Source organism: Tubulanus polymorphus, chromosome 4 (genome assembly GCF_964204645.1).
Source record: "Tubulanus polymorphus chromosome 4, tnTubPoly1.2, whole genome shotgun sequence".
In the NCBI taxonomy this organism is placed as follows: domain Eukaryota; kingdom Metazoa; phylum Nemertea; class Palaeonemertea; order Tubulaniformes; family Tubulanidae; genus Tubulanus; species Tubulanus polymorphus.
The window spans coordinates 22,103,675-22,128,692 of NC_134028.1; the positions used below are offsets into that span (position 1 = coordinate 22,103,675).

The window sequence follows — 25,018 nt, forward strand, 5'->3', positions numbered from 1 at the left end:
CAGAAACAGGAGAGAAACGATACGGGAAACGCTGACAAAAATCTCGACGACACTAACTCTCAGACGAAAGATAACGACAGACAAACGTCACCCGGTTATCTCAGTAACTGCTGTAAGTACATCTATCTATACATACTCACGGGATGATGAGTTATACGAGCTATTTTACAAGTCAGATTCAATTAATTCCAGCGCCGATGAATCAATCAATCGATCGAGATTACTAGTAAACTGAAACTTTTATCAACGGAATGAACAGGTGATAAGGAGTAGTGTGATGAGCGTGTTTCGTGCTTCCTGTGTGGAGACATGACAGACATTAGACAGACATGAGAAACGGGTCTTTTTGATAACGATCGCTCAGGGGTCTTTCACGTGTGGCTCTGCCGTTTTGAAGCATGGCTACCCCCGTCCTCCCGAGGGAGGGATTCGAACCTGATGGCATCGCTACACTCATCTCTGCCACACTAAATCAGGCGCGCATGTACATGCGCAGCACGAAATCTTGCGCTACCAATCAGATCGCTTGTTGTATAATCACTGAGGTAAATCTCACGGAAGAACTATAAATGGGAAAAGCCAGGCTAATAAAAAACGAGATATATTATTGGCTGATAATGACATCATCTACGCTGTGCACTCGGTCGAGTGTGGCAGAGTTTCGTACCGCAGCAATCTCGATACCATCAGGTTCGAATCCCTGCCGTGGGAGGATGGGATACCCCGTGCTCTGTGATTCTGCGGTAGTCTTTGGTCTCGGATCCCGGTTCCACGTGATGGAGCCCTGAGTTTGATAGGCCACATGGGCTACCGTCTCAGCATTGATTACATTCTTTGGTTCTTTCTTTGTTCAATAAAGTTCAGATATATTATCATATTGTATTGTATCGTATTCTTTATTGTATTGTATTACAGGCTCGACTTCTCCGCCTCACGCAGAGCCAGCGCGAGATCCTCCATCCGCAGGATGGGTGACATCCAAAGACAGCCACTTTAATTTTCCCTATAGTCAATCTTGCCGAGATAAGACGTATTTCGATGGCTTCGTTCGGTACTTTCTCATTTTGTATTTGGACATTAACCTAAACCTTAGATAACCACTGAAAGTCGCAGTAACGATAGTGCGGTAATAAAGACTTATTGCTGGATCAAGTGGCGGTTGTAACGTCGTGTGTGTGGTCTTTGTTTGCGACGGTATGAAAATAGCCAGCAGAGATTCCTAGATCAGCGCTGAAATTAAAGCGGGTATCGATCTCCAGCCCATCGGACCAGCATTTCGAACATTCGTGAAGTCTTGAAAGTATGCTTTGTATAAAATATCTGGTGTTCGTTGCAGTAATCGTTATCAGAAATTGATCATGACGTCACTAGTGAATGCATAGGCAAGAGGAAGAGGAAGGATCGAGTAGTGGAGAGTGGGTAGTGACGTAACTTCCGTCCGCCATCTTGGATGACGTCACTTCCTACTATTCACTGACCAATCCTCATCTTGCCTGTCTTTACTACTGACGTCATAGACGGGTCCATAGGACTGGACTCAGCACGTCGCAATGACGTCACTTTGTAATAATAACTTCTAGCTGATCAGACCAGAGTGAGCCTTCCGGTCACCATGCAATCACTAGGTCCCCGGGACTCGGACTCGGATTGTGGATTTAGCCAACAAGCGGCCTTCCTACATCTCTCATTCTCATTCATATTTACCCCTGATCTGTCCAGATGTTATATCAATTTGCCAATAAATATTAACCGATATCAAATTCGTTGGTTTGTTTATCCAGCACTGGGTAAATGTTCAAACACGTGTTTAACTCTCAGGATATTAATCATTGGTCTCCATCATCATCAACGGGGAGTGAGTGCGACATATTGCAAGCTACAGTTTTAGAGCCTGCGATCGCGTGTCACGCAGGTTATGGGTGTGTATCGCTCTGAAACAGTATCTACAACTTGCCCGGACTTTCAAGAGTCGATTCTCTCCACGTTCTATTCGTTCAACAACTCGGTAAACATAACGTAATGAATTATCCAACTTGTTTGTTAATGGGGTTCTTTACTACGTAACGCGGTCTCTCTCTATGGTACGCGCAATAGAAACAATCGTTCAGATACGAACGTGAAATGCATATCATCGAATATTTGGCATCGCTCAACATTCCAGGCATCCTATAGGACTAGCTATAACTCGTAAGGTTATTTGGGACTGGCTTTTAATCGTGGACCTCTCATCTCTAATAGACGGAGAATTCATTAGCAGCATCCACGCTACCACTAGTACCGTTCCAAATAGGTCCGCGTATACCTGGGAACGGACCAAATCATAGTGGGCTAACACGCGTTGCTAAATTAGCTACATATAGTTATGACTTGACCCGAAAGTTGTCGCAATGGTTATTTCAACCCCGGAATTTATATCTGAATGATAGATTTAAGAGTCCCTTGCCGTTATTTATTTAAACAATTTTGATGACTGCAGTTTATCATTATTTCTGGACACATCAATCTATGGTAAATTCTAGGCCATTTTCAAAACAATTAAAACGGATACTCCACGAGCAACACAACACGTAATAGACAGATTTCCGGATGATGAATAAGCCGTTAGCCAATACTTCAGGTTCTAGGCAAAACAGAAATTATGTAAAATCTGAAAATTATGTTATTCTACGCAGGCATTTCTGGCCCGGGCCATTTTGGAGCGACACTGTTCACACGGGTGTCAAATGGGCATGTGCCTGTTTGGCCCGAACACAAACTTGAGCCAAATTTTACGGTGAACGCGCTCTCTAACTAAGCACGAGCCCAATTTGACACGGGCCTGATCCGCGCCAATTTGGCCGGGGCCAAATCGTCGCCGTGTGATCGCGGCTATAATCACGTCGATCCGTGCGTTAGTCTTGTTTTTGTTTTCTGATCGGGGTTTCGTCTTCCGGTTCACCTGGGACTGCGTCGTTTGTAAACCTACCGTGCAGACGATTATTCCATTCTACACATCGTTGTTTTCGGTGCGTAAAACGATTACGTCTGCATCATTTATAACTACACCGATGTCACAACGACTGAAAACCGTCGCGCGCCCGTAATAAGATTGATGGTTTCTCGATAGTTTATGTGTACGCGGCGCTAATTTCAATATAGAATATACACGCATCCAACGGAGAACATAACATTATCACCGACTTATTAAACAAGTGAACTTCTCAGTACGTCGAAGATCATTAATCGAAATATCAAAATTACTAGTAGAATAGCCCCACTACTCAGACGCGGAGAATCGATGATGAGTTTGAAACCTGCTATATACAGACTTCAGAAGATTGAAGGGAGAACAGCCCGTACTCGCGGACGTGGACAAGTGATAAGTTATACAGAACAAACATTCCATACAGAATCAAAAAGATTGAAAACGAATTTCATTTATAAAAAATCACAGTCAAAATACATGACGTTTCGAACTCACCCTATAGACCATCGTCAAAGGTTCAAAACGTCGTGTATTTCTATTTCAAGTTTTGATAAATATAAAATTCGTTTTTAATCTTTTAGATTCTGTATTTAGCTTATTTTTCAAAGTAACTACATTATTTTCACATGGTCAAAGTTACTGTATTCATTATTTCTACATATTCAAATCTATGAAAATCATTCCTTTCAATCATGGACCCAAAAACGATGGGACGTGACACGGAAATGTTTTAGAGTCCATGGTTCAATCCAGAATCTTGAAGTATGTATCAGCCACTATTCCGAGTTTAAACGCCATCTTAAATACAATTCGACGATACGGCCCCATGCGGATGATTTACCGATTTATGGATCATTTAAAAGAAGCAGAAAATATAAGTTCTTAAGTGACAATAATCGCAAGATCTTTAAAATTAACCAGGATTAGGAAAATCTATTGATGCAATGAATGATTGTTTGTCAAATGGCCATATTTTAGCTTGTGTAAGCCGCCAGCCAGCCTGCGCTTGACCGGTATAATGTCCCATGATCCTTAAGGCACGAAGCACCGATACGAGGGGAATTTACCCAAAGAATTTCAGCAGTTTTTATAATCTAAAATATTACGTATTTATCCAACAATTGCCTTCAACCTCTCTATCCCTTACCTATTTTCCCTACCTACCACCCCCTCTCTCCTCGGCCATCTCTGACGCGGTGCCTTTTCGCCAAGACATCGGTTGATAACCCATCTTTATATGCGTGAATGTTGTAATTCTCAGCACGCAGTTTCACGTGCCGTGCAGTTATCTGAATTCTAAAACGACCGATTCAATCGCAGATCCGTCACTGTCTCAGAAACCAGTTTAACAATTGTCTCCTATTTACGGCGAGTCACGGAATATTAGTTCCAATGCACACAAGTCATGAATATTTAATCTCATAATTCGCGCCCAGCTCGGAAGGTCATCAATTTCCTCGACTTTCCCTCTCTCGAACGGCGACGGTGACAAGTCGTCGGCGATGACGCAACCGGTTCGGGTGACACCGGTGTTTTTTTTCTATATCAAATATTTATGAAAAAGTGTTTACCGACAGGTTAGAGTACAAGCCGACTCGTGACGAGCCAGTTGACTGCGACATCCAGGTTCGGCAAACAAAAGCGACGACAAAAACTGGCTTCGATATTTGATATTCATTCGAGCCGCTTTTTGAATAAAAAGAGGAGCCAATGATTCGAATGAGATAAATCTAATAAATATACTCACGTGTCAGGGCGAATTCTAGGAATCGGAACATTTCCAGTGAAAGGCATCCCTGCCGCCGTGGCCGACTGTATGAGTTGCAATTATTCCAAATCTATCGCGTTTCATCATCGCGTGCACATTATTAACAAAAAGGCGTAACTTTTTTAAGCGTAATAAAAAAAGTATCGCGTAGTTATTTTTGTTCAACGTGTGTCATTCAGTCAGAGTAGAATGAGTTTATATATGAGTCGCACGTCGCTGGTGCTGCTGGTGTTGCTGGTGCCGCCGCCGCTGCTGCTGCTGCTGATGCTGCTGCTGTCGCTGCTGCTGTTGTTGATGTTGTTGTTGTTGGTGGGTTCGGGGCGCGGGTCGTTGTGAAATGTTGTTGACTTAGTTGTTGATCATTGAACGGTTGCAGCACTGATTGACGCCTTTGCGATCAAAGCACAGACACAGAGAGCGGGAGAGAGACAGGGAATGCTCCCTTCACCGAGTGTGAAATATATTCCCGTATAAAATCAGAGTGAGAGTGGAGCCGAGTGAGTCCCTTTTGCGCGGCTCAATCGATCATCAACGCGAGATCGTCGTGATTGTTAATGCCTTATGTTGTAAAGCCGAATGTCTTATGTTGTAAAGCCGAGTATTGCCGTCGCGACTCGGGTATAACGGATAAGCCTAACGGCCCCTGCTACTGGATGATTCCCTCGTATGTCATTTTGTGTCATCTCTCTCTCTCTCCCGATTTGACATTATGTGTTACTGATTGTCTTTCCCTCTCGTGTTGAGAATCATTGTTTCCTGGTAGAAATGATCGACACTTCGTGTTATCGGAAATTACAGGGTATATATTACCATGATCATCGATAGCCAAATTCGAATCCGCGCACTACCTAGATCCGTGCTGTACGTGTCGTATTGATCAGTTCGGTGTTCTTCCAGTGGCGTTAAAACTACGAGAGTAAAACCATAAAAAAGCTAAAGCTAAAAACACCATATATATATATATATATATATATATATATATATATATATATATATATATATATATATATATATATATATATATATATATATATATATATATATATATATATATATATATATATATATATATATATATCGTCCAACTTGAAGTTCGATTTCCGATTTCAAAATCGAATCTCTGCCTCATAACCGACGGGTGTGACTGGTGGATTTGCAAGGGATACCAAACCAAATCAATGAACAGAATAAGAAAGGCAATTTCCCTATTTCTGGATAAGAATAAAGACCAATATTTACAAATTTTTGGCGAAATCTATTTACGATTGAAACCAAAGACCCGACTGATTTATCCGTTTTACTTTAGGAGTTGTGTAAGGGTATTGTATTGTATTATTATTGGGGGTAAAAAGTAATGTTTTCCAGCTTTGTGCAAATGCCATTTTATTATTATAGAGCATTATATATCACTTTATGCTACAAAAAAAACATGTTTTGTGATGACGTTATAAGTTTCCATGGCTGTTTTAACGGGTTTATTGAAAGATCTTACACGTAACATTTTGCGCCAAAGTGACAACTGACGTTTAATTAGAGAGGCGTGTTGATCTTACTGTCGCCGAATTGTCAGAAAGTTATCTGCGTGTTTACTCACTATTTCCATTATTAGATTCAACAGTAGTAGCAGCAGCATCAGCAGCAGCAGCGGCAGCGGCAGCAGCAGCAACGGCAGTGGCGGCGAGTGTCACTGTCAAACGTTTCACGTATATGAATCACGTAAACGGGAAACACGTTGTTTTTTCAATACAATATTTACTGTTTGGTGTTGACCCGCAATACGGGATAAACCGAAATAATGGTTAACGTGCTTCTCCGATTGTCCCGCAGTTACTACTTCCAAAATAGATATCGATCGTCATTTGCATATAGTAAAATTATAGCCTGGTTTTCAAGAACTTCTCCAGTTGCGCGAAAACCGCCGTGAGCGGTCTCATGTTCCGGTGATAACAAAGATATTGCATGCAATAGCTGGAAATAGCTGTAGCACTGGGGCCCAGATCGTGAAAATTTCAACGCTTTTTGAAGTTATTCGGCGTTATTCACGAGCGGTAGCAGGAAATACTTGCGGGAAACCACTCATGAAAACCAGACTTTGGTAAAAGTCTCCGTGTGGAAGCCTATGATGGGCTTCCACATGCGACCACGGTTCATAGGCCAATCAATCCGTGGAAATAATTTATTGTTTTAGTTGAAAATGCAACATCGAAAATAATTAAGACTTATTTAAGACAATAACTTAGTTTTAATTTATAAGTATTAGCACCATTCATGAAAAATTTACAAAAGAAAAATAGAATAGTATTTACAAATTCTCTTTTTGTTCTTTTCGTAGTTTTTTTAATCGCTTCGGTTTGTTTTTACCAAGGTCTCCACACGTTTTCTGTAACCGCTTGTTGATTAATGACCTCTACCGGACACCTTTTAGCTGGCATCGCTAGAGGCGCTGCGATCGCGGTCACCATATTTCGAGGTTCCCCGGATGAAGTCGACGGTTGTGCCATCTGATGGGAGTTATTGTAAAATGCTGCGGCCGGTGAGTTATTAAGTCCGCAGTATACGCTCAAGTTGCCGGATGAGGTTGGCGACGATGCGCTAAAACGGGAAGTATAATAAGCACCACCTGGTGTCGTTGGTTGTGATCTGTAACTTCTAGAAACGAGTGCGGGATTTGTCGTTGAATGTGATGATGAAACTGCATAAGCGAATGGTACGGTGTGATGTCGAGGCTGAGGCTGCTGCTGCTGCAGGTGCGTGTTCCTAACGTTCCCGATTCGATTCGATAAATGCTCTAGAACACGCGGTCGAAGTTCCGGATCAGCGCCGTCTATCGTCATCAAGTAATTGCTGACTTCACTGACGCATTCGCTGAATCCGATTTGATATTTGTTGATGTCGTTTGGATTCATGGCTACAAAAAAAACAGATAACGTTTTTTTCGATTAGACCTCAAATAGTGGTTTGGATTACGATGTTTTTTCGTATTTAGACGGAATGTTTCTGATGATATTTACCTCGTTGTAATTGAGAAATGTTCGATTTCAAATGTGAAACGGTTAATTCGAGAATATCTGCTTTTTCAAGTTTGTAATCACGAGGAATCTGAAAGAACAATTAAAATTATTCAAATTATTCATCTTAGTTAAATTTGAAAAAAAGGGAATCCTATATTATCACTAATTTTTCCGGTTAAATATTGTCATCTTTTTAGCCTTCTTTTAACTGATAAATCAAACTGCTTTTTGATTTCTAATTACCTGTTTGCCGATGACAACTTCGAGAAGTGTTTTCAATTCGTTCAGACTGGAATTGATTCTGGATCGCCTTTTTTTCTCGATAAGCGGTTTCATTATTCGACGGTCGTTGGCCTTCCTCGGCGGACTAGCGATTTCTGGTCGAGTCATATTGAACGGTCGGAGAGATGTGAACGGTACGAGTTGCAATAAGAGAATGATGCCAGTAGCTCGACCTGGCCCGGTATTTATACCCGTAGCCGCTACAGGTCCTATTGTTCGTTTCAATTGTTATTGTTACCCGGCACGCGAGTAGCTCGCTTTCGGCGGCGCGACGTTAGTTGCCACGCGAATTCCACGAGTTGCGCTGTCGAGCTATTGTTTACGACCTTGTATCCGAGGCGGCCTATAGGCGATATCGGAATACAAGGATTCCGCTTGCGCTTAGGCCAGGTGTGAAACCATCACGGTCGCTATGCCGCTCCACGCGTCGCATTCTATTGATCTGTAAACACTAATGACCAGTGATAAAGAAACGCTTTCTTTATTTCTAAATTGATGATACCTATTAATTTGCCCAATAAGCCTATGACTTTTCTAATTCCCTATGTTATTTTGATAATATCAGCTTACATGCACACACGTCGAGGATAGAATTGTCTCAAAGCTACAAAAGAAAATATCAATGAACTTTTTACTGGACCAGTGGTGTAGATTGAAACATTCTACATAGCCGTTGTCAAACAGTGGCTTCGCGGTCGCGTTCCGAATTGAGTTCATATTTAGTTATGCTCGCTTACGTCACAGTTGATTAGAGTAGTAGTTCGTAGAACCATGGAATTTACCGCACTGATGAAGAAAAACCACAAACCTGTGCTCAAAAACGATATCAAAAGATTTTAAGAAGAAATCTTGCTACCAAAACCATATACCATATCTTGAAAACATCTTGAATCACAATCGTAATTTGCTGGATTTTTACAACGAATTTAACAAAAATATTGGACATGAAATCATGAAACACGGGCCTCGTTAATGTAATGGATGAACTTGTCTCATGTTGAATACTTCACAGGATCAATTTAATAGCAATTTTAAAAAGAAAAATCAAACAATTTTTTCCGATTGAGTCTGACTGTTCGAGAGTTTGTGTTTGGTGTAAAAATTAAATGACTGATTTGACCGTTTTACTTTTGGAGTTTTGTATGAGTATTGCATTCTATTGTATTATTTGCGTAAAAAGTCACATTATCCAGCTCTGTAATTTGCCATTTTATTATTTGGGAGCAATAGATGTCACTTCATACTAAAATCCTGTCTAGTGATGACGCATTGAGTTTCATGGCTGTTTTGAAGGATTTGTTGAAAGATTTTATATGTGACATTTTTTGCAAAGCTGATAACTGACGCTTGAGGCGTGTTGATCTTTACCGCCGGATTGTCAGAAAGTTCGGCGTGTTTACTTGCTATTTGCATTGTTATATTCAACAGCAGCAGTAACAGCAGTAGTAGAGTAGCAGCAGCAGCAGCAGCAGCAGCAGCAGCAGCAGCAGCAGCAGCGACAGTGTTGGCGAGTGCCACTGTCAAACGTCTCACGTATGAATCACGTAAACGGGAAACACGTTGTTTCTTCAACTATAATATTTACTGTGTGATGTTGACCCGCAATTCGTGAAATAAACCAACATAGTGGTTGACGAATATCTCGGATTGTCGCGCAGTTACTATTTCCAAATAAGAGTGGATAGATTCGATGTAGTCATTACATGCACAAGACTGAAGCCTGAGCTCGGTTTTATAGACATGTATACCTTTAATGCGGGGCTAACTCGAATCATTTTCTATTGACTTAGCCCCCGCTTTAGATATGAAACCAGTCTGAAAAAACCTGGCCCAGGTTTTGTCGAACTTTTTCCAATGACGTGAAAACCACCCTCAGCAGTTTCCTGCTCCGTAGACAAAAACGCCATTGCATGCAATAGCTGGCAATTACGCTATCATTGTGGACGTTTTTTGGGGGGCAGAGCAGGATAGAAAATTTTAGTGTTTCTCCATTTTATTAGGCGTATTCACCAGCGGTTTGCAGCAGGAAGAGCTAACCTGGAAACCACTCATGAAAACCAGCCTTTCTACTGCGGGTGACCGGCCAATTAATTGATAGAAAGGAACAACGAAGAATAATTTAGGATTTATGTGAGAAAATAAAACAGAGTTTATTAATGATTTAAAAGAGTATTAGCACCATTTGTGATAAATTTACAGTAGCAGAAAATAGTTATACTACACAGAAATTCTTTTTGTTCTTTTAAGAGTTCCTTTTTAATTGCTGTGGTTTGTTTTTACCAAGGTCTCCACACGTTTTCTGTAACCGCTTGTTGATGAATGACCTCTACTGGACACCTTTTCGCCGGCATCGCTAGGGGCGCTGCGATCGCGGTCACCATATTTCGAAGTTCCCCGGATGAAGTCGACGGTTGTGCCATCTGATGGGAGTTATTGAAAGATGCTGCAGCCGGTGAGTTATTAAGTCCGCGGTATCCACTGAAGTTGCCAGATGAGGTGGGCGACGATGCGCTAAAAACGGATGAATAATTAGCGCCACCTGGTGGTGATCTGTAACTTCTAGAAACGAGTGCGGGATTTATCGTTGAATGTGATGATGAAACTGTATAACCGAATGGTACGGTGTGATGTCGTGGCTGAGGCTGCTGCTGCTGCTGCTGCTGCAGGTGCGTGTTCCTAACGTTCCCGATTCGATTCGATAAATGCTCTAGAACACGCGGTCGAAGTTCCGGATCAGCGCCGTCTATCGTCATCAAGTAATTGCTGACTTCACTGACGCATTCGCTGAATCCGATTTGATATTTGTTGATGTCGTTTGGATTCATGGCTACAAAAAAACAGATAACGTATTTTTCGATTAGACCTCAAATAGTTGTTTGGATTACGATGTTTTTTCGTATTTAGACGGAATGTTTCTGATGATATTTACCTCGTTGTAATTGAGAAATGTTCGATTTCAAATGTGAAACGGTTAATTCGAGAATATCTGCTTTTTCAAGTTTGTAATCACGAGGAATCTGTAAGAACAATTAAAATTATTCAAATTATTCATCTTAGTTAAATTTGAAAAAAAGGGAATCATATATTATCACTAATTTTTCCGGTTAAATATTGTCATCTTTTTAGCCTACTTTTAACTAATAAATCAAACTGCTATTTGATTTCTAATTACCTGTTTGCCGATGACAACTTCGAGAAGTGTTTTCAATTCGTTCAGACTGGAATTGATTCTGGATCGCCTTTTTTTCTCGATAAGCGGTTTCATTATTCGACGGTCGTTGGCCTTCCTCGGCGGACTAGCGATATCTGGTCGAGTCATATTGAACGGTCGGAGAGATGTGAACGGTACGAGTTGCAAAGAGAGAATGATGCCAGTAGCTCGACCTGGCCCGGTATTTATACCCGTAGCCGCTATAGGTCCTATTGTTCGTTTCAATTGTTATTGTTACCCGGCACGCGAGTAGCTCGCTTTCGGCGGCGCGTCGTTAGTTGCCACGCGAATTCCACGAGTTGCGCTGTGTCGAGCTATTGTTTACGACCTTGTATCCGAGGCGGCCTATAGGTGCTATCGGAAAACAAGGATTCCGCTTGCGCTTAGGCCAGTTGTGAAACCATCACGGTCGCTATGCCGCTCCACGCGTCGCACTCTATTGATCTGTAAACACTAATGACCAGCGATAAAGAAACGCTTTCGTTATTTCTAAATTGATGATACCTATTAATTTGCCCAATAAGCCTATGACTTTTCCAATTCCCTATGTTATTTTGATAATATCAGCTTACATACACACACGTCGAGGATAGAATTAATTGTCTCAAAGCTACAAAAGAAAATATCAATGGACTTTGTACTGGACCAGTGGTGTAGATTGAAACATTCTACACAGCTGTTGTCAAACAGTGGCTTCGCGGTCGCGTTCCGAATTAAGTTCATATTTAATTATGCTCGCTTACGTCACAGTTGATTAGAGTAGAAATTCGTAGAACCATGGAATTTGCCGCACTGATGAAAAAAAACGCAAACCTGTGAACAAAAAAACGATATCAAAAGATTTTAAGAAGAAATCTTGCTACCAAAACCATATACCATATCTTGAAAACATCTTGAATCACAATCGTAATTTGCTGGATTTTTACAACGAATTTAACAAAAATATTGGACATGAAATCATGAAACACGGGCCTCGTTAATGTAATGGATGAACTTGTCTCATGTTGAATACTTCACAGGATCAATTTAATAGCAATTTTAAAAAGAAAAATCAAACAATTTTTTCCGATTGAGTCTGACTGTTCGAGAGTTTGTGTTTGGTGTAAAAATTAAATGACTGATTTGACCGTTTTACTTTTGGAGTTTTGTATGAGTATTGCATTCTATTGTATTATTTGCGTAAAAAGTCACATTATCCAGCTCTGTAATTTGCCATTTTATTATTTGGGAGCAATAGATGTCACTTAATACTAAAATCCTGTCTAGTGATGACGCGTTGAGTTTCATGGCTGTTTTGAAGGATTTGTTGAAAGATTTTATATGTGACATTTTTTGCGAAGCTGATAACTGACGCTTGAGGCGTGTTGATCTTTACCGCCGGATTGTCAGAAAGTTCGGCGTGTTTACTTGCTATTTGCATTATTATTTTCAACAGCAGCAGTAACAGCAGTAGTAGTAGCAGCAGCAGCAGCAGCGACAGTGTTGGCGAGTGCCACTGTCAAACGTTTCACGTATGAATCACGTAAACGGGAAACACGTTGTTTCTTCAACTATGATATTTACTGTGTGATGTTGACCCGCAATTCGTGGAATAAACCAACATAATGGTTGACGAATATCTCGGATTGTCGCGCAGTTACTATTTCCAAATAGGAGTGGATAGATTCGATGTAGACATTACATGCACAAGACTTAAGCCTGGGCTCGGTTTTATAGAAATGTGTTACCTTTAATGCGGAGCTAACTCGAATCATTTTCTATTGACTTAGCCCTCGGATTAAATATGAGACCAGTCTAAAAAATCCTGGCCCAGGTTCTGTCGAACTCTTTCCAATGACGTGAAAACCGCCCTCAGCAGTTTCCTGCTCCGTAGACAAAAACGCCAATTGCATGCAATAGCTGGCAATTACGCCATCATTGTGGACGTTTTTGGGATCAGAAAAGGACAAAGTGTTTCTCCATTTATTAGGAGTCACCAGCGGTTTGCAGCAGGAAGAGCTAACCGGGAAACCACTCATGAAAACCCGCCTTTCTACTACGGATGACCGGCCAATTAATTGATAAAAAGGAACAACGAAGAATAATTTAGGATTTATGTGAGAAAATAAAACAGTGTTTATTAATGATTTAAAGAGTATTAGCACCATTTGTGATAAATTTACAGTAGCAGAAAATAGTTATACTATTTACACAGAAATTCCTTTTGTTCTTTTAAGAGTTCCCTTTTAATTGCTGTGGTTTATTTTTACCAAGGTCTCCACACGTTTTCTGTAACCGCTTGTTGATGAATGACCTCTACTGGACACCTTTTCGCCGGCATCGCTAAGGGCGCGGCGATCGCGGTCATCCTATTTCGAGGTTCACCGGATGAAGTCGACGGTTGTGCCATCTGATGGGAGTTATTGTAAAATGCTGCGGCCGGTGAGTTATTAAGTCCGTGGTATACGCTGAAGTTGCCAGCTGATGAGGTGGGCGACGATGCGCTAAAAACGGAAGTATAATTAGCGCCACCTGGTAGTGATCTGTAACTTCTAGAAACGAGTGCGGGATTCGTCGTTGAATGTGATGATGAAACTGCATAAGCGAATGGTACGGTGTGATGTCGTGGCTGTGGCTGAGGCTGAGGCTGCTGCTGCTGCTGCTGCTGCTGCTGCTGCTGCTGCTGCTGCTGCTGCAGGTGCGTGTTCCTAACGTTCCCGATTCGATTCGATAAATGCTCTAGAACACGCGGCCGAAGTTCCGGATCAGCGCCGTCTATCGTCATCAAGTAATTGCTGACTTCACTGACGCATTCGCTGAATCCGATTTGATATTTGTTGATGTCGTTTGGATTCATGGCTACAAAAAAAAAGATAACGTATTTTTCGATTAGACCTCAAATAGTTGTTTTGATTACGATTTTTTTCGTATTTAGACGGAATGTTTCTGATGATATTTACCTCGTTGTAATTGAGAAATGTTCGATTTCAAATGTGAGACGGTTAATTCGAGAATATCTGCTTTTTCAAGTTTGTAATCACGAGGAATCTGAAAGAACAATTAAAATTATTCAAATTATTCATCTCATATAAATTTGAAAAAAGGGAATCATATATTATCACTAATTTTTCCGGTTAAATATTGTCATCTTTTTAGCCTTCTTTTAACTGATAAATCAAACTGCTTTTTGATTTCTAATTACCTGTTTGCCGATGACAACTTCGAGAAGTGTTTTCAATTCGTTCAGACTGGAATTGATTCTGGATCGCCTTTTTTTCTCGATAAGCGGTTTCATTATTCGACGGTCGTTGGCCTTCCTCGGCGGACTAGCGATTTCTGGTCGAGTCATATTGAACGGTCGGAGAGATGTGAACGGTACGAATTGCAAAGAGAGAATGATGCCAGTAGCTCGACCTGGCCCGGTATTTATACCCGTAGTCGCGGCTATAGGTCCTATCGTTCGTTTCAATTGTTATTGTTACCCGGCACGCGAGTAGCTCGCTTTCGGCGGCGCGGCGTCAGTTGCCACGCGAATTCCACGAGTTGCGCTGTCGAGCTATTGTTTACGACCTTGTATCCGAGGCGGCCTATAGGCGCTATCGGAAAACAAGGATTCCGCTTGCGCTTAGGCCAGGTGTGAAACCATCACGGTCGCTATGCCGCTCCACGCGTCGCATTCTACTTTGATATTTTTACAATCATCGGTGCAGTTATACCGTATCCAAGACTTTCACAACTTTTTCCCTGATGATATGAACAAATATTTGCGTTTCGAGCACGGGTGTAGGCCTAAAACGTGTTAAGCCAAATTCACCATTGTCGGGAAACCTTTATTTATAGTGAAAAGCGAAAAGAAAACTAGATTCATCATCTTAAGATCAAAATCATCATCAGGTATAATAAAATTCTCAAGCAATTCAATTGGGGACTAAAAATGATGATCACACCTATATGTTTTAGTAAGTAAATCACTTTTGATTCGTATTAGAAATGTTATCATACTAAATTAGGCTAATTGGAACGGCAATTAACTAGTTAAGAATGTTCACTGAAATAGTTACATTTCAAAAGTTTTGCATGCTTTGTAATGAAAATTTCGTCGCCAAATGGATCGTCTTCGCTTAACTGTATATTCATTTGATTTATTCTTAAACATTGATTTGTTGAAATCCCGCCGTTAGTAGCGAATCTAGCAATCGTAATTGATTTGATGAAAACGAATGGCACGCGAACCGATTAAGAGTATTGTATATAATAGCGTTTGGGTTGCCAAGCCGCACGCTCTGGGCTATTGTTCTCTCGGCTGACTATCGGAATGCGGTCTATTCCGGTGGCAATCGACCAGGTGTTTAATCCACTCAGCTAGTATCCGAGAGGCCCGCAACGACGCCTCACGCTTTACTTAAAATAAAAGAGAAAGATGGTTTTAATGCGTGTTCCACGGCAAAATATGAGATTCTAGGTAAACTAGATCGGGTGGTCGGTCGTTCTGTCGGGAAATGTCCATCAAATAATTCGTAATTTTACCAATAATTCGTACGGTAGTGGACTCTAATTCGTTTTAGAGTCAATGGTCGTAGTAACGACATCTGGCGGCTGGTGAAAATGATTGTTGGGCCCTTCAGCAGATTAAGAAAATCAAGGAATTCCCGATTTATTTCTTATTGCGCAGTGAAAAATACGTAAAGAAATCTTGGCTGCGTTAGTTTGAAGATCGCTAACGCAGCCAAGATTTCTTTACGTATTTTTCACTGCGCAACAAGAAATAAATCGGGAATTCCTTGATTTTCTTGATTCCATTGAGCTTTGCAAGGCGCAGGAAAAACGCGCTACAATATTTGTAATTTTTCTTTCTCGTTTTTGAATTGTTATTTTTCTCCTGATTTTCAAGTTCTGCTTTTCCGTGAAATAAATATCATTTTGACCAGGTGACCAGCTCTGACCAATCAGTTCCATTGCTTTCGGGCGCCTGTTTCAACGCTGCAAGAATGAGTAGAAGTAATTTTGGGTTCGAAGCCCGCGGGATTCAAGTTAGACACAGGCACTGTTGCGCAACTGCGCGCTCTAGACCTTTAGTCATCATATGCTACATGAAAACAAAATAATACACACTGATGTTGTTTATAATTAAAACAATTAATATATTCACTACATAATAATCGGTTTACATATACAACAATTGCATAATGGCCACATTTTTAAGTTACGGATATTCAGTGAAATAATTAAGTGGGATTCTACGTAAATTATTTCTCCAAGGAGACAGGAATGCCATGTACATCGTCGGCATGTACGTACATGTATATGTATGTATGGCTTTGTGTACATGATGGCAGAGTCTCAAGATGCGATCCGGTTCGAATCAGGGGTCATTCATTTATTACGCACGCATAAAATTTGAATTTTTCAACCACCCTCCCCTCTGTATGCAAAATCAGCCATTCTTTCATATACATTAAGCATTACAGTACGCAATTTCACTGACTCCTCCCCTAATACGTACGTAATAAATGAATGACCCCTGACACAGCGCTAGGGGATTGCATTGAGGAATTCGAACCTGATGGCATCGAGATTGCCACGGTTTGTGCCATGGCTGAGCGTAGCGATCCTATCGGGTTCGAATCACAGCGCTAGCGGAGTGGTACGTACTACCATGGAGGTATAAACTAGCTTATACGTCCATGGTACTACTGAGAACATCAGTCGTGTATCTAACAATCGTGTATTTAACTGGCTGCAGCACATTCCATCTAAACGGTAACAAATAACGTGTCCGATGTGATAGAAGATGACGACATGATGTAAGTTAGTGAGTTGATGTGAGACGCCTTGTTCATCATCCTTTCACCGGGTTCGACACGCGGAATATACCGGGCAACATCGAACTGAATTCCGTAAACATTTTCTCAGAACAGCCCTGCAAAATACAATACGTACGCGCGATTAGAAATAATCAAAATCAAGATCGGTAAATCAAATTAAAGTATACCATTCGTTACAACGTAATTTACCAGAAATGATCTAATCTATTCTATGATTCAACAAGGAAAACCATATCACGGAACCCAGAAACTTAGCATGTTAAACTTTCAACTATTCTATTCTTACCATTCGTTACAACGTAATTTACCAGAAATAATCTAATCTATTCAATGATTCCACAAGGAAAACCATATCACGAAACCCAGAAACTTAGCATGTTAAACTTTCAACTATTCTATTCACAGAAAAGTTTAAGTTTGACATCGTTTATTCACTAATCAATGCAGGTACCGATCAGCCTGGTCCTCAGAAACTCTAAATTTTATCAATATTCTGCCAGTTTTTGAACGTCTACACTTCACATGTGTTCAAGACGTTTTTGATTGAAAATGAACTACATGTACGAACACCAGACATTCAACACTTAATCAGCACACTTTCATTCAAAACCTGATCATCTACACTTCACACATAGTCACAACTTCACCGGAGACATTTGAATTGATAATGAACTACGAACACCAGACATTAGACAATTTATCAGCGCACATTCAAAACTGATCGTCCACACTTCACATCTGGAGGGGTCGAGGGCTGCAACTCGATACCTGCATATGGAACATCCTCAGGCGTCATTATGTTTTTACCTTCGGTACGATGAACTGTATAGTTCTCGACGACTGTCCCCCCCATGAAGCCATTTCCATCATGAATCCTTTAACGCATTTAAACACCAACTCAGCTCTTCTATTGCACCATTGTACCGTCATCTCCTGTAGAGAAAATCGATGCAATATTCTGTTATCAAATACCTACAGAAAATATCTAGAAAAGAATATTGCTGATCCTCACAACAGATCGTAAGTAATTATCGATGCACAACGCATGGGTCAAAATTGGCCAGTTTGATCCGGGCCAAGTTGTCTGCGTCTGATCACGGCTCTTACCTCCGACATTTCGTGCGTCAGTAGTAGCGGAATGCTCAGCGTGAAAATGTCGTATCTGAAGCACATTTTGAGTATGTTGCGTATTCCGAGTATGACCGGGTGTCGAGACGATATATCGGGAGACGTCAACGTCTCGTCGGTGACTAGATGAAACGCGACGTGCACGTCCGATAGATTTGAATGGCGCGTCGTATAGAAATCACCGACGTGCATTCGATTCGAGCGATCTTCTCTCTAAACACGAGAAAACAAAAACGAGAATATTGAAAACATGACCGCGATTAACTGACATCAATCTCAGTGTAGAGTTAACAAATAAAAATCCACAGTTAGATAGTTAAAGCCTCGAAGCTGTAAGGAAAATAAACTGTTTTTCCAGATCTAACTGTGGGTTTTATTTGTTAATACTGAAAACACTTTATTCTCGCTCCCCGAGGAGAGATGACTGAAATCAGGGCCGCATCTATGAAAATTCAAAGAACAAGGCGGGTTCTAAAAGGAAGGAAGGAATGGGATTCATCGAATAAAGCAGCCACGCAGAAGACTGTAAACAGGGTTCCACAATTGGAGTTAGATAACGTAGATACCCATCCCCAAAGCGACAATTTCCGAGAGAACAAATATGAGTGTCAACGAAGGCCACCATTGTGCATCAAGATGTCATGATGGTCTAACATACAATAGTTCGGATCCAACCTAGGATGCTATTAGGTATGTATGAGTTAAATACAAGTCCCTCACTTGAATTCTGAAATCTTCTACTGTGTATTATTATCGTAGCTATACTCACAGATCCTTCACTGCTCGTTGATTTTAAACTAACTCTGTCTCCGTCTTCGTTGACCTTGTGCAGAACGCGCCACTCGTTTCCTTTCACGACGTTTTGTTCGATCGATTGGAATTGTTGTTCTAGATTCGGCAGATGGAAATCAGTCGACTGTTCGCAGACCTTCGCGAATTCTGAAGAAAATCGATAAAGGAATACAATTCATAGCAATCAGGAAGAGTAAACTCTGCCTTACTCAGTAGGTTCAAGTCTTAGGTGACCTGGGTTAGATATTAAATAGCAGTTCCGACACTACTGAGTTTCCCGAATTCTCAACGCAAACAGGAATCAGGGAAAGTAAACTCTGCCTTACTGAGTACCAGTGAATTTGTTAAAACACTGAAGTCTTAGGTGAACTGGGTGAAAGGTTTACCGCAGTTCCAACACTACTGAGTTCCCCGATTCACAACGCAAACAGGAATTAAGGATAGTAGACTCTGCCTTACTCAGTGCTGGACAACTCGATAACTTGCTCGAGTCTTTAGTGAATTTTATTAAATTTGTTTAAAAAGAAAAACTTTCTATTTCCCTAATTCTTAACTCAATGAAATATCCACAGCAGTTCAATCACTACAGAGTTCCCTGATCCTCAACCCACTCGGTGAAATATTTACAGCAGTCCCAGCACAACAGAGTTCCCTGATTGTCAAAGCTACCAGGTTCCCTGATCGTCAACTCGGCGATATAGTTACAATTCACACAGTACCACAAAGATGCAGTTTACTCGTATTACAGTTGAACCTCGTTAAAACAAACTCGGATACAACGATTCTTCGGATATAACAAATATAGAATTTTGTCCCAAGTAAGACAATTTGATTTATTTCATACTGGAAATAACGCACTATCAGTTATAACTATCTTATTTCCCGGTCCCGTGAAGTTTGCTGTAGTGAGGAGGCTCCACTGTATGAGTAATCAGTTGATTCTAAGACGATACTAACCTCTTTTGATACCGGTGTATGAGTTTAATCGATTATCAACCAACAAAATTAGAGCACTTAGATTATTGGAATACAGCGACATGGCCGTCTGCAAACGTTGCGGAGATGGAATCAACATTCCTCTAAAAATAAATCATTAATGCACATCATCGTGTAGGGAAACTTCAAACAACCAATAGCACTGCAGAGCTAGCAAGGTCACAGGGGCTCGTAAACTGGCTTGAATTTTATCTAAACAACATCATTTTTAGTAAAGCGTCGCGACCGTCTGATTCTCGATAAAACAGTTGATTGTTTATCGCAACTTTACACCAGATAATCAAACAATATTAACACAAGGTATTTGCGTGAAATTTTGAGTTCATTTGCAGATTGAATTTAGTGCCGTTCTCGCGAGATTGTCAACAACCCGGAAGTAAACCCAAGCCGGTTTACAAGCCCCTGCGATCTGCAGATGTGCTTTGGGATCATGCATTTATTACGTACGCATAAAATTTGACTTTTTCAACCCCCCTGTACGCAAAATCGGCCATTTTTTCATACACATTAAGCATTACAGTACGCACATTTACCCCTCCCCTAATATGTACGTAATAAATGAATGATCCCTTAGGAGAGGAACTTCGTACTCACCCAACTTTATTCGGTTTATGCCGACACAAGTCTAAAATATCGACGCACAATAAACGTAGATTGTGCATCGTTTTCTGCTGCGCACCTACAAAATATCGAATGCAATAAATACAGAATGCGCCTCCTGCGAGTGAGTTCACTCGATTGATGATGATTATAGTAACCATACCTAAATGAATGGTAAAACTTTCTTCCATGCGAGGCTGTGGAACTCCATCATCGTCGCACGGTTCAGGCATATTATTGGTTAGAGCACGCACTCTCTGCCTACAAAAAACGAAGAGACAATTGACATACGAAATATTGAATGACAATTTATGAAAGCTTGTTACACGGGTAGACCATTATTTACACACAGCCATCAAACACCGAATCTGTCAAAGGGGCGGATTTAGGGGGTGGTCTCGGGGGTTCATAACCCTGCCTACCCATTGTAGATGCCGTTTTCATCAAGACAAAGATCGTTAAAATCTTGAAAAAGACAAATTTGAAACTCATCCTTTCGGAAATTGGAGGGCTACGACTGAGATTTATCCGTAAAATGCCTTTTTTCTTCTGGACCCCTGCGTTTCGAATTTCCTAGATCGGCCCTGTGTCAAAACAACTGGTTAGGGAAAACCTTTTTTGCACCGTCTTACAATGGTTTACTTGGAGCACGTAATAATCAGAGTTCATCATGACCGTATGCTGCTCCAAATAAAAAAGATTCTCTCAAATTCACCTGTTTTTAGTGCCCGTGAAACTTACACGAATGAAGGCGTGCCGTGACTAGTTTGGGTATCTTCGTGTACTTTCATCACCCATTCTCGGTATTCACGTTTCTGCGTCTCTTGTAAATTGCTCAATTCACTGGCCCATTTACTTTCGATCATCTACGTAACATCGAAATCACAGAAAACAAAAATGAGAAAATCGTTCAACGCGAACGAGATACAGCACTTATAAATTCGACGATACCTGAGTATTTTCAAACTGTCTTTGAGCTAATTGGTTCACTTGAACATCGGTGTATACAGTTCCTAGTAAACTAACTGCATCTTCCATTTCTTTACTTTGCCTAGTCAAAAGTAAAACATACTATTGCTATTAATGAGACAATCAAGATTAGAAACTAAATTTGGTTAATTTGATATAGGAGGTTAAAAATTTTGATGAAATTTCGGTCTAGATGTCCTTTTGTTAGGCAAGCCATTTGTTGTCATGAAAAGGGTCTGGAAGCGAGGTAGGTAGAGCCTACCTACCTGATTTCAAAGTAACTCATGTTATGGAAGTAGCCAGTTTACTTTATCTCAAAGCGACTGAGGTTCTATATTAAATAGGCAGCCTACCTGATTTCGAAGTGATTAAGGTCCCGATCGCGTTGCGTGATGACGTCTTCTACGGCTATCGCGTACGTGTGTTCTAAATTCAGTAAAGTCTCCAGCGCCGGTGAATGTATCAGATTATGATAAACCTCCGAGAAAACCTGATCGTTACTGATTTCGACCGGCTTCGCGTATTCCTTCAACTCCTGCAAGTAAAGCAATAACAATAACAATATTTCATATTCGAGCAAGAAATCCATGAAATACAATGATTCGGGATAGTTGCCCGATTTAACAAGCCATCAGTCTTTCGCTGGTGTCTCGTCAATCCAAATTTGATTTGTGCCTTCCGAGCAAGCTGCTAGCCCTGTACACTAACCCTCCCTCTCGCCCACTGACCACACCCCAGAACTTCGGGTTCACGGGTTCGAATTTCGGTTGCTGTACATGTAGAGGATCTTTTCAAGCAATTCTTATCAGGAAAACATGCATGCCCTGAGTAGCTGTCAGTGGGTTGAGGGAAACTCTCCACTCAAATCTGGTCGGAGAAAACCGTGTTTAACAGTCTTGTTAAACAGTGTTTAAGGTTTTAACCCTTTCAGTGCGCCTACACCACAATGCGGTGTACGAATCAGTGATGGATTTTGCTAGTACACCGCACTGCGGTGTATTGATTTAATTAGTAATTACTAATTATTTCTCTTGAAAGATGGCAGCACCTGTCAAACAAAGTGAAATATTAGTAACTAACGATATACCGCCCCAGGGTGTAGACGCACTATAGCTATTCCCGTTATTCAACAGACTAGGGTGGAATTTTTCAGAATTTTCAAATTATCTTCAGCACTATAGGGTATTGATTAGTCAGCACTGAAAGGGTTAATGATGAAATAAATTCAATTGATGAACTCCAAACCTGCGTGAAAACCTTCGCCCACTGATCGACAAGATCATCCACGTCATCGACGTTCTCTTGGAATTTGCGTAAAGCCTCTTCGGAATTTCGGACGTAAAACTTTCCAGTTTCTTCCGCTTGGAACGCAGTCAGTGAAGTCTTTAAACCTACAAAACATAGAAAACAAATCTCAAGACTTTATTTTCTATGATTATGATTAAGTGTTGCCCGCACGCTGTAAGGAGCCAGCAGAATCACCATATCCATATATTGTGATGATAATATAAAAAGAAACCTACGATATTCCTGAAAGTTACTATTAGAACATATAAACGAAGCATTGAATAAACTACTAGCTGAAGGAAATACGTTCGGACTTTATCGTAAAGAATTTCAGGGGGTTATGTATGGGTAGGCTATATGAGGGGAAACTTATTTAACTGATTAAATTTTGATTTCCTGAATTCTAGGGTATTTAAGGACCCGTAGGAACCCTGTTATATTATTTTTCGTTAAATCATTATTGTGGGATTCCTTTTAGCCAGAAGGACTACATCTCATCACTCAGTACTAAATCACAACAGCATCACGCGTTTTTCCACTGAAACCTACTGAGGGACGCTGCGATTTTTACTAAGTTAGCCACGCCATCTGGTGGTGCGTGATTATCTTACCATTTACGGCGAAGCACGGTAAACAATGCGCTTTGATCAATCGTCCGACGAGGTCGTCAATAGATGTCTCTAGCGGTATCGTAACCGGTGCCGTTAGCGTACATCGTTCCTCTTTACTCCGGTACGTGTAGACAAAATCTCTTTCAACTGTCAACGGCATGTCTGTTCTCGGGACGACACGAGGGTCTGTATCTCACTCGGGACGACACGAGGGTCTGAATCTTACTCGAGACGTGAGGGTCTGTATCTCACTGGGGACTACGCGAGGGTCTGTAGCCTATCTCACTGGGGACTACGCGAGGGTCTGTATCTCACTCGGGACGACACGAGGGTCTGTATCTCACTCGGGACGACACGAGGGTCTAAATCTTACTCGAGACGACGCGAGGGTCTGTATCTCACTCCAGACGACGCAAGGGTCTGTATCTCACTGGGGACAATGCGAGGGTCTGTATCTCACTCGGGACGACACGAGGGTCTGTATCTTACTCGGGACGACACGAGGGTCTGTATCTCACTCGGGACGACGCGAGGGTCTGTATCTCACTCTAGACGACGCGAGGGTCTGTATCTCACTCTAGACGACGCGAGGGTCTGTATCTCACTCCGGACGACACGAGGGTCTGTATCTTACTCGGGACGACACGAGGGTCTGTATCTCACTCGGGACGACACGAGGGTCTGTATCTTACTCGAGACGACGTGAGGGCCTGTATCTCACTGGGGAATACGCGAGGGTCTGTATCTTACTCGAGATGACACGAGGGTCAGTATCTCACTGGGGACTATGCGAGGGTCTGGATCCCACTCAGGGCGACGCGAGGGTCTGGATCCCACTCGGGACGACGCAAGGGTCCGGATCCCACTCTGGACGACGCAGATACAGTTCACAACCTGCAATCAGATTATTAATGTTGATGACTTATGCTTTATTAATTATGGACAAATGTTAAGGACAGGTTTTAAGGACGATTTATGTTAGATGAGCTATTGAGTATCCTTGCAGGTGTCAGTAGTAAAAACACAGCCACTGTCTGACTGCTGCACTGGTGCACATTCACACGCAGAGGTTGACCCATAGGGAAGAAAAAAGTCAACTGCCACAGAAAACCATGCCATGCCACACACAGTACACACTCCCTGACATCATTAATTTCATTCCAACTTCTTCAGCAAATCATTGCCAATTACCTATCATTAGTTAGATTAGAAGAAAAAGAAATAAACTTGCTGGTAGCAAGGTATTACCTGGGTCTCATCACTTCGACAGATCCAAAATTCCCGTCCCTCTTCAATATTTGTCGAATTTTTTTTATCTGACAATCCAATCGCTTCCTGCTCCACGCGACCTTTACGTCCACCGTCTCGGAGCAACCCCTCACGAGATCCACCTACCAAATATTGATATTGATATATCTATCTTTTTATGCTTTTATTATATTTTAAATATTTCAGTGAAATACTGATTGTATTGTTATGTCATGTTCAGTCCGTAAAAATTATTCTCCTCGGTCTTGGTCACTGGATAAAGCGCCGATTGAATTGGTGGGCTCGTAATCCCATAAAATTAAAAAGCCGTTTTGAATAATGCCTC

At 41.3% G+C, this 25,018-nt stretch overlaps 4 protein-coding genes across 4 annotated transcripts; all 4 read right to left on the reverse strand.

Moving 5' to 3' along the window:
• Positions 1-7,090: 7,090 nt before the first annotated feature.
• LOC141904442 (enhancer of split m7 protein-like) lies at positions 7,091-8,134 on the reverse strand. The gene is made up of 3 exons (XM_074793030.1): positions 7,988-8,134; positions 7,745-7,832; positions 7,091-7,641 (listed from the first exon to the last, which is right to left on the reverse strand). Exons 1-3 carry the CDS (start codon positions 8,132-8,134, stop codon positions 7,091-7,093), a joined length of 786 nt encoding a protein of 261 aa, XP_074649131.1.
• A 2,168-nt stretch (positions 8,135-10,302) lies between these two features.
• On the reverse strand, positions 10,303-11,345 carry LOC141904443 (uncharacterized). The gene is made up of 3 exons (XM_074793031.1): positions 11,199-11,345; positions 10,956-11,043; positions 10,303-10,853 (listed from the first exon to the last, which is right to left on the reverse strand). Exons 1-3 carry the CDS (start codon positions 11,343-11,345, stop codon positions 10,303-10,305), a joined length of 786 nt encoding a protein of 261 aa, XP_074649132.1.
• A 2,137-nt stretch (positions 11,346-13,482) lies between these two features.
• LOC141904444 (transcription factor HES-4-B-like) lies at positions 13,483-14,565 on the reverse strand. The gene is made up of 4 exons (XM_074793032.1): positions 14,419-14,565; positions 14,177-14,264; positions 13,930-14,075; positions 13,483-13,626 (listed from the first exon to the last, which is right to left on the reverse strand). Exons 1-4 carry the CDS (start codon positions 14,563-14,565, stop codon positions 13,483-13,485), a joined length of 525 nt encoding a protein of 174 aa, XP_074649133.1.
• A 1,768-nt stretch (positions 14,566-16,333) lies between these two features.
• Positions 16,334-24,766, reverse strand: LOC141904153 (FERRY endosomal RAB5 effector complex subunit 3-like). The gene is made up of 13 exons (XM_074792687.1): positions 24,673-24,766; positions 23,425-24,318; positions 22,772-22,917; positions 21,880-22,061; positions 21,509-21,608; positions 21,299-21,423; positions 20,721-20,818; positions 20,552-20,636; positions 19,919-20,040; positions 18,939-19,108; positions 18,149-18,382; positions 17,849-17,974; positions 16,334-17,136 (listed from the first exon to the last, which is right to left on the reverse strand). Exons 2-13 carry the CDS (start codon positions 23,582-23,584, stop codon positions 17,056-17,058), a joined length of 1,629 nt encoding a protein of 542 aa, XP_074648788.1. The 5' UTR covers positions 23,585-24,318; positions 24,673-24,766; the 3' UTR covers positions 16,334-17,055.
• Positions 24,767-25,018: the final 252 nt, after the last annotated feature.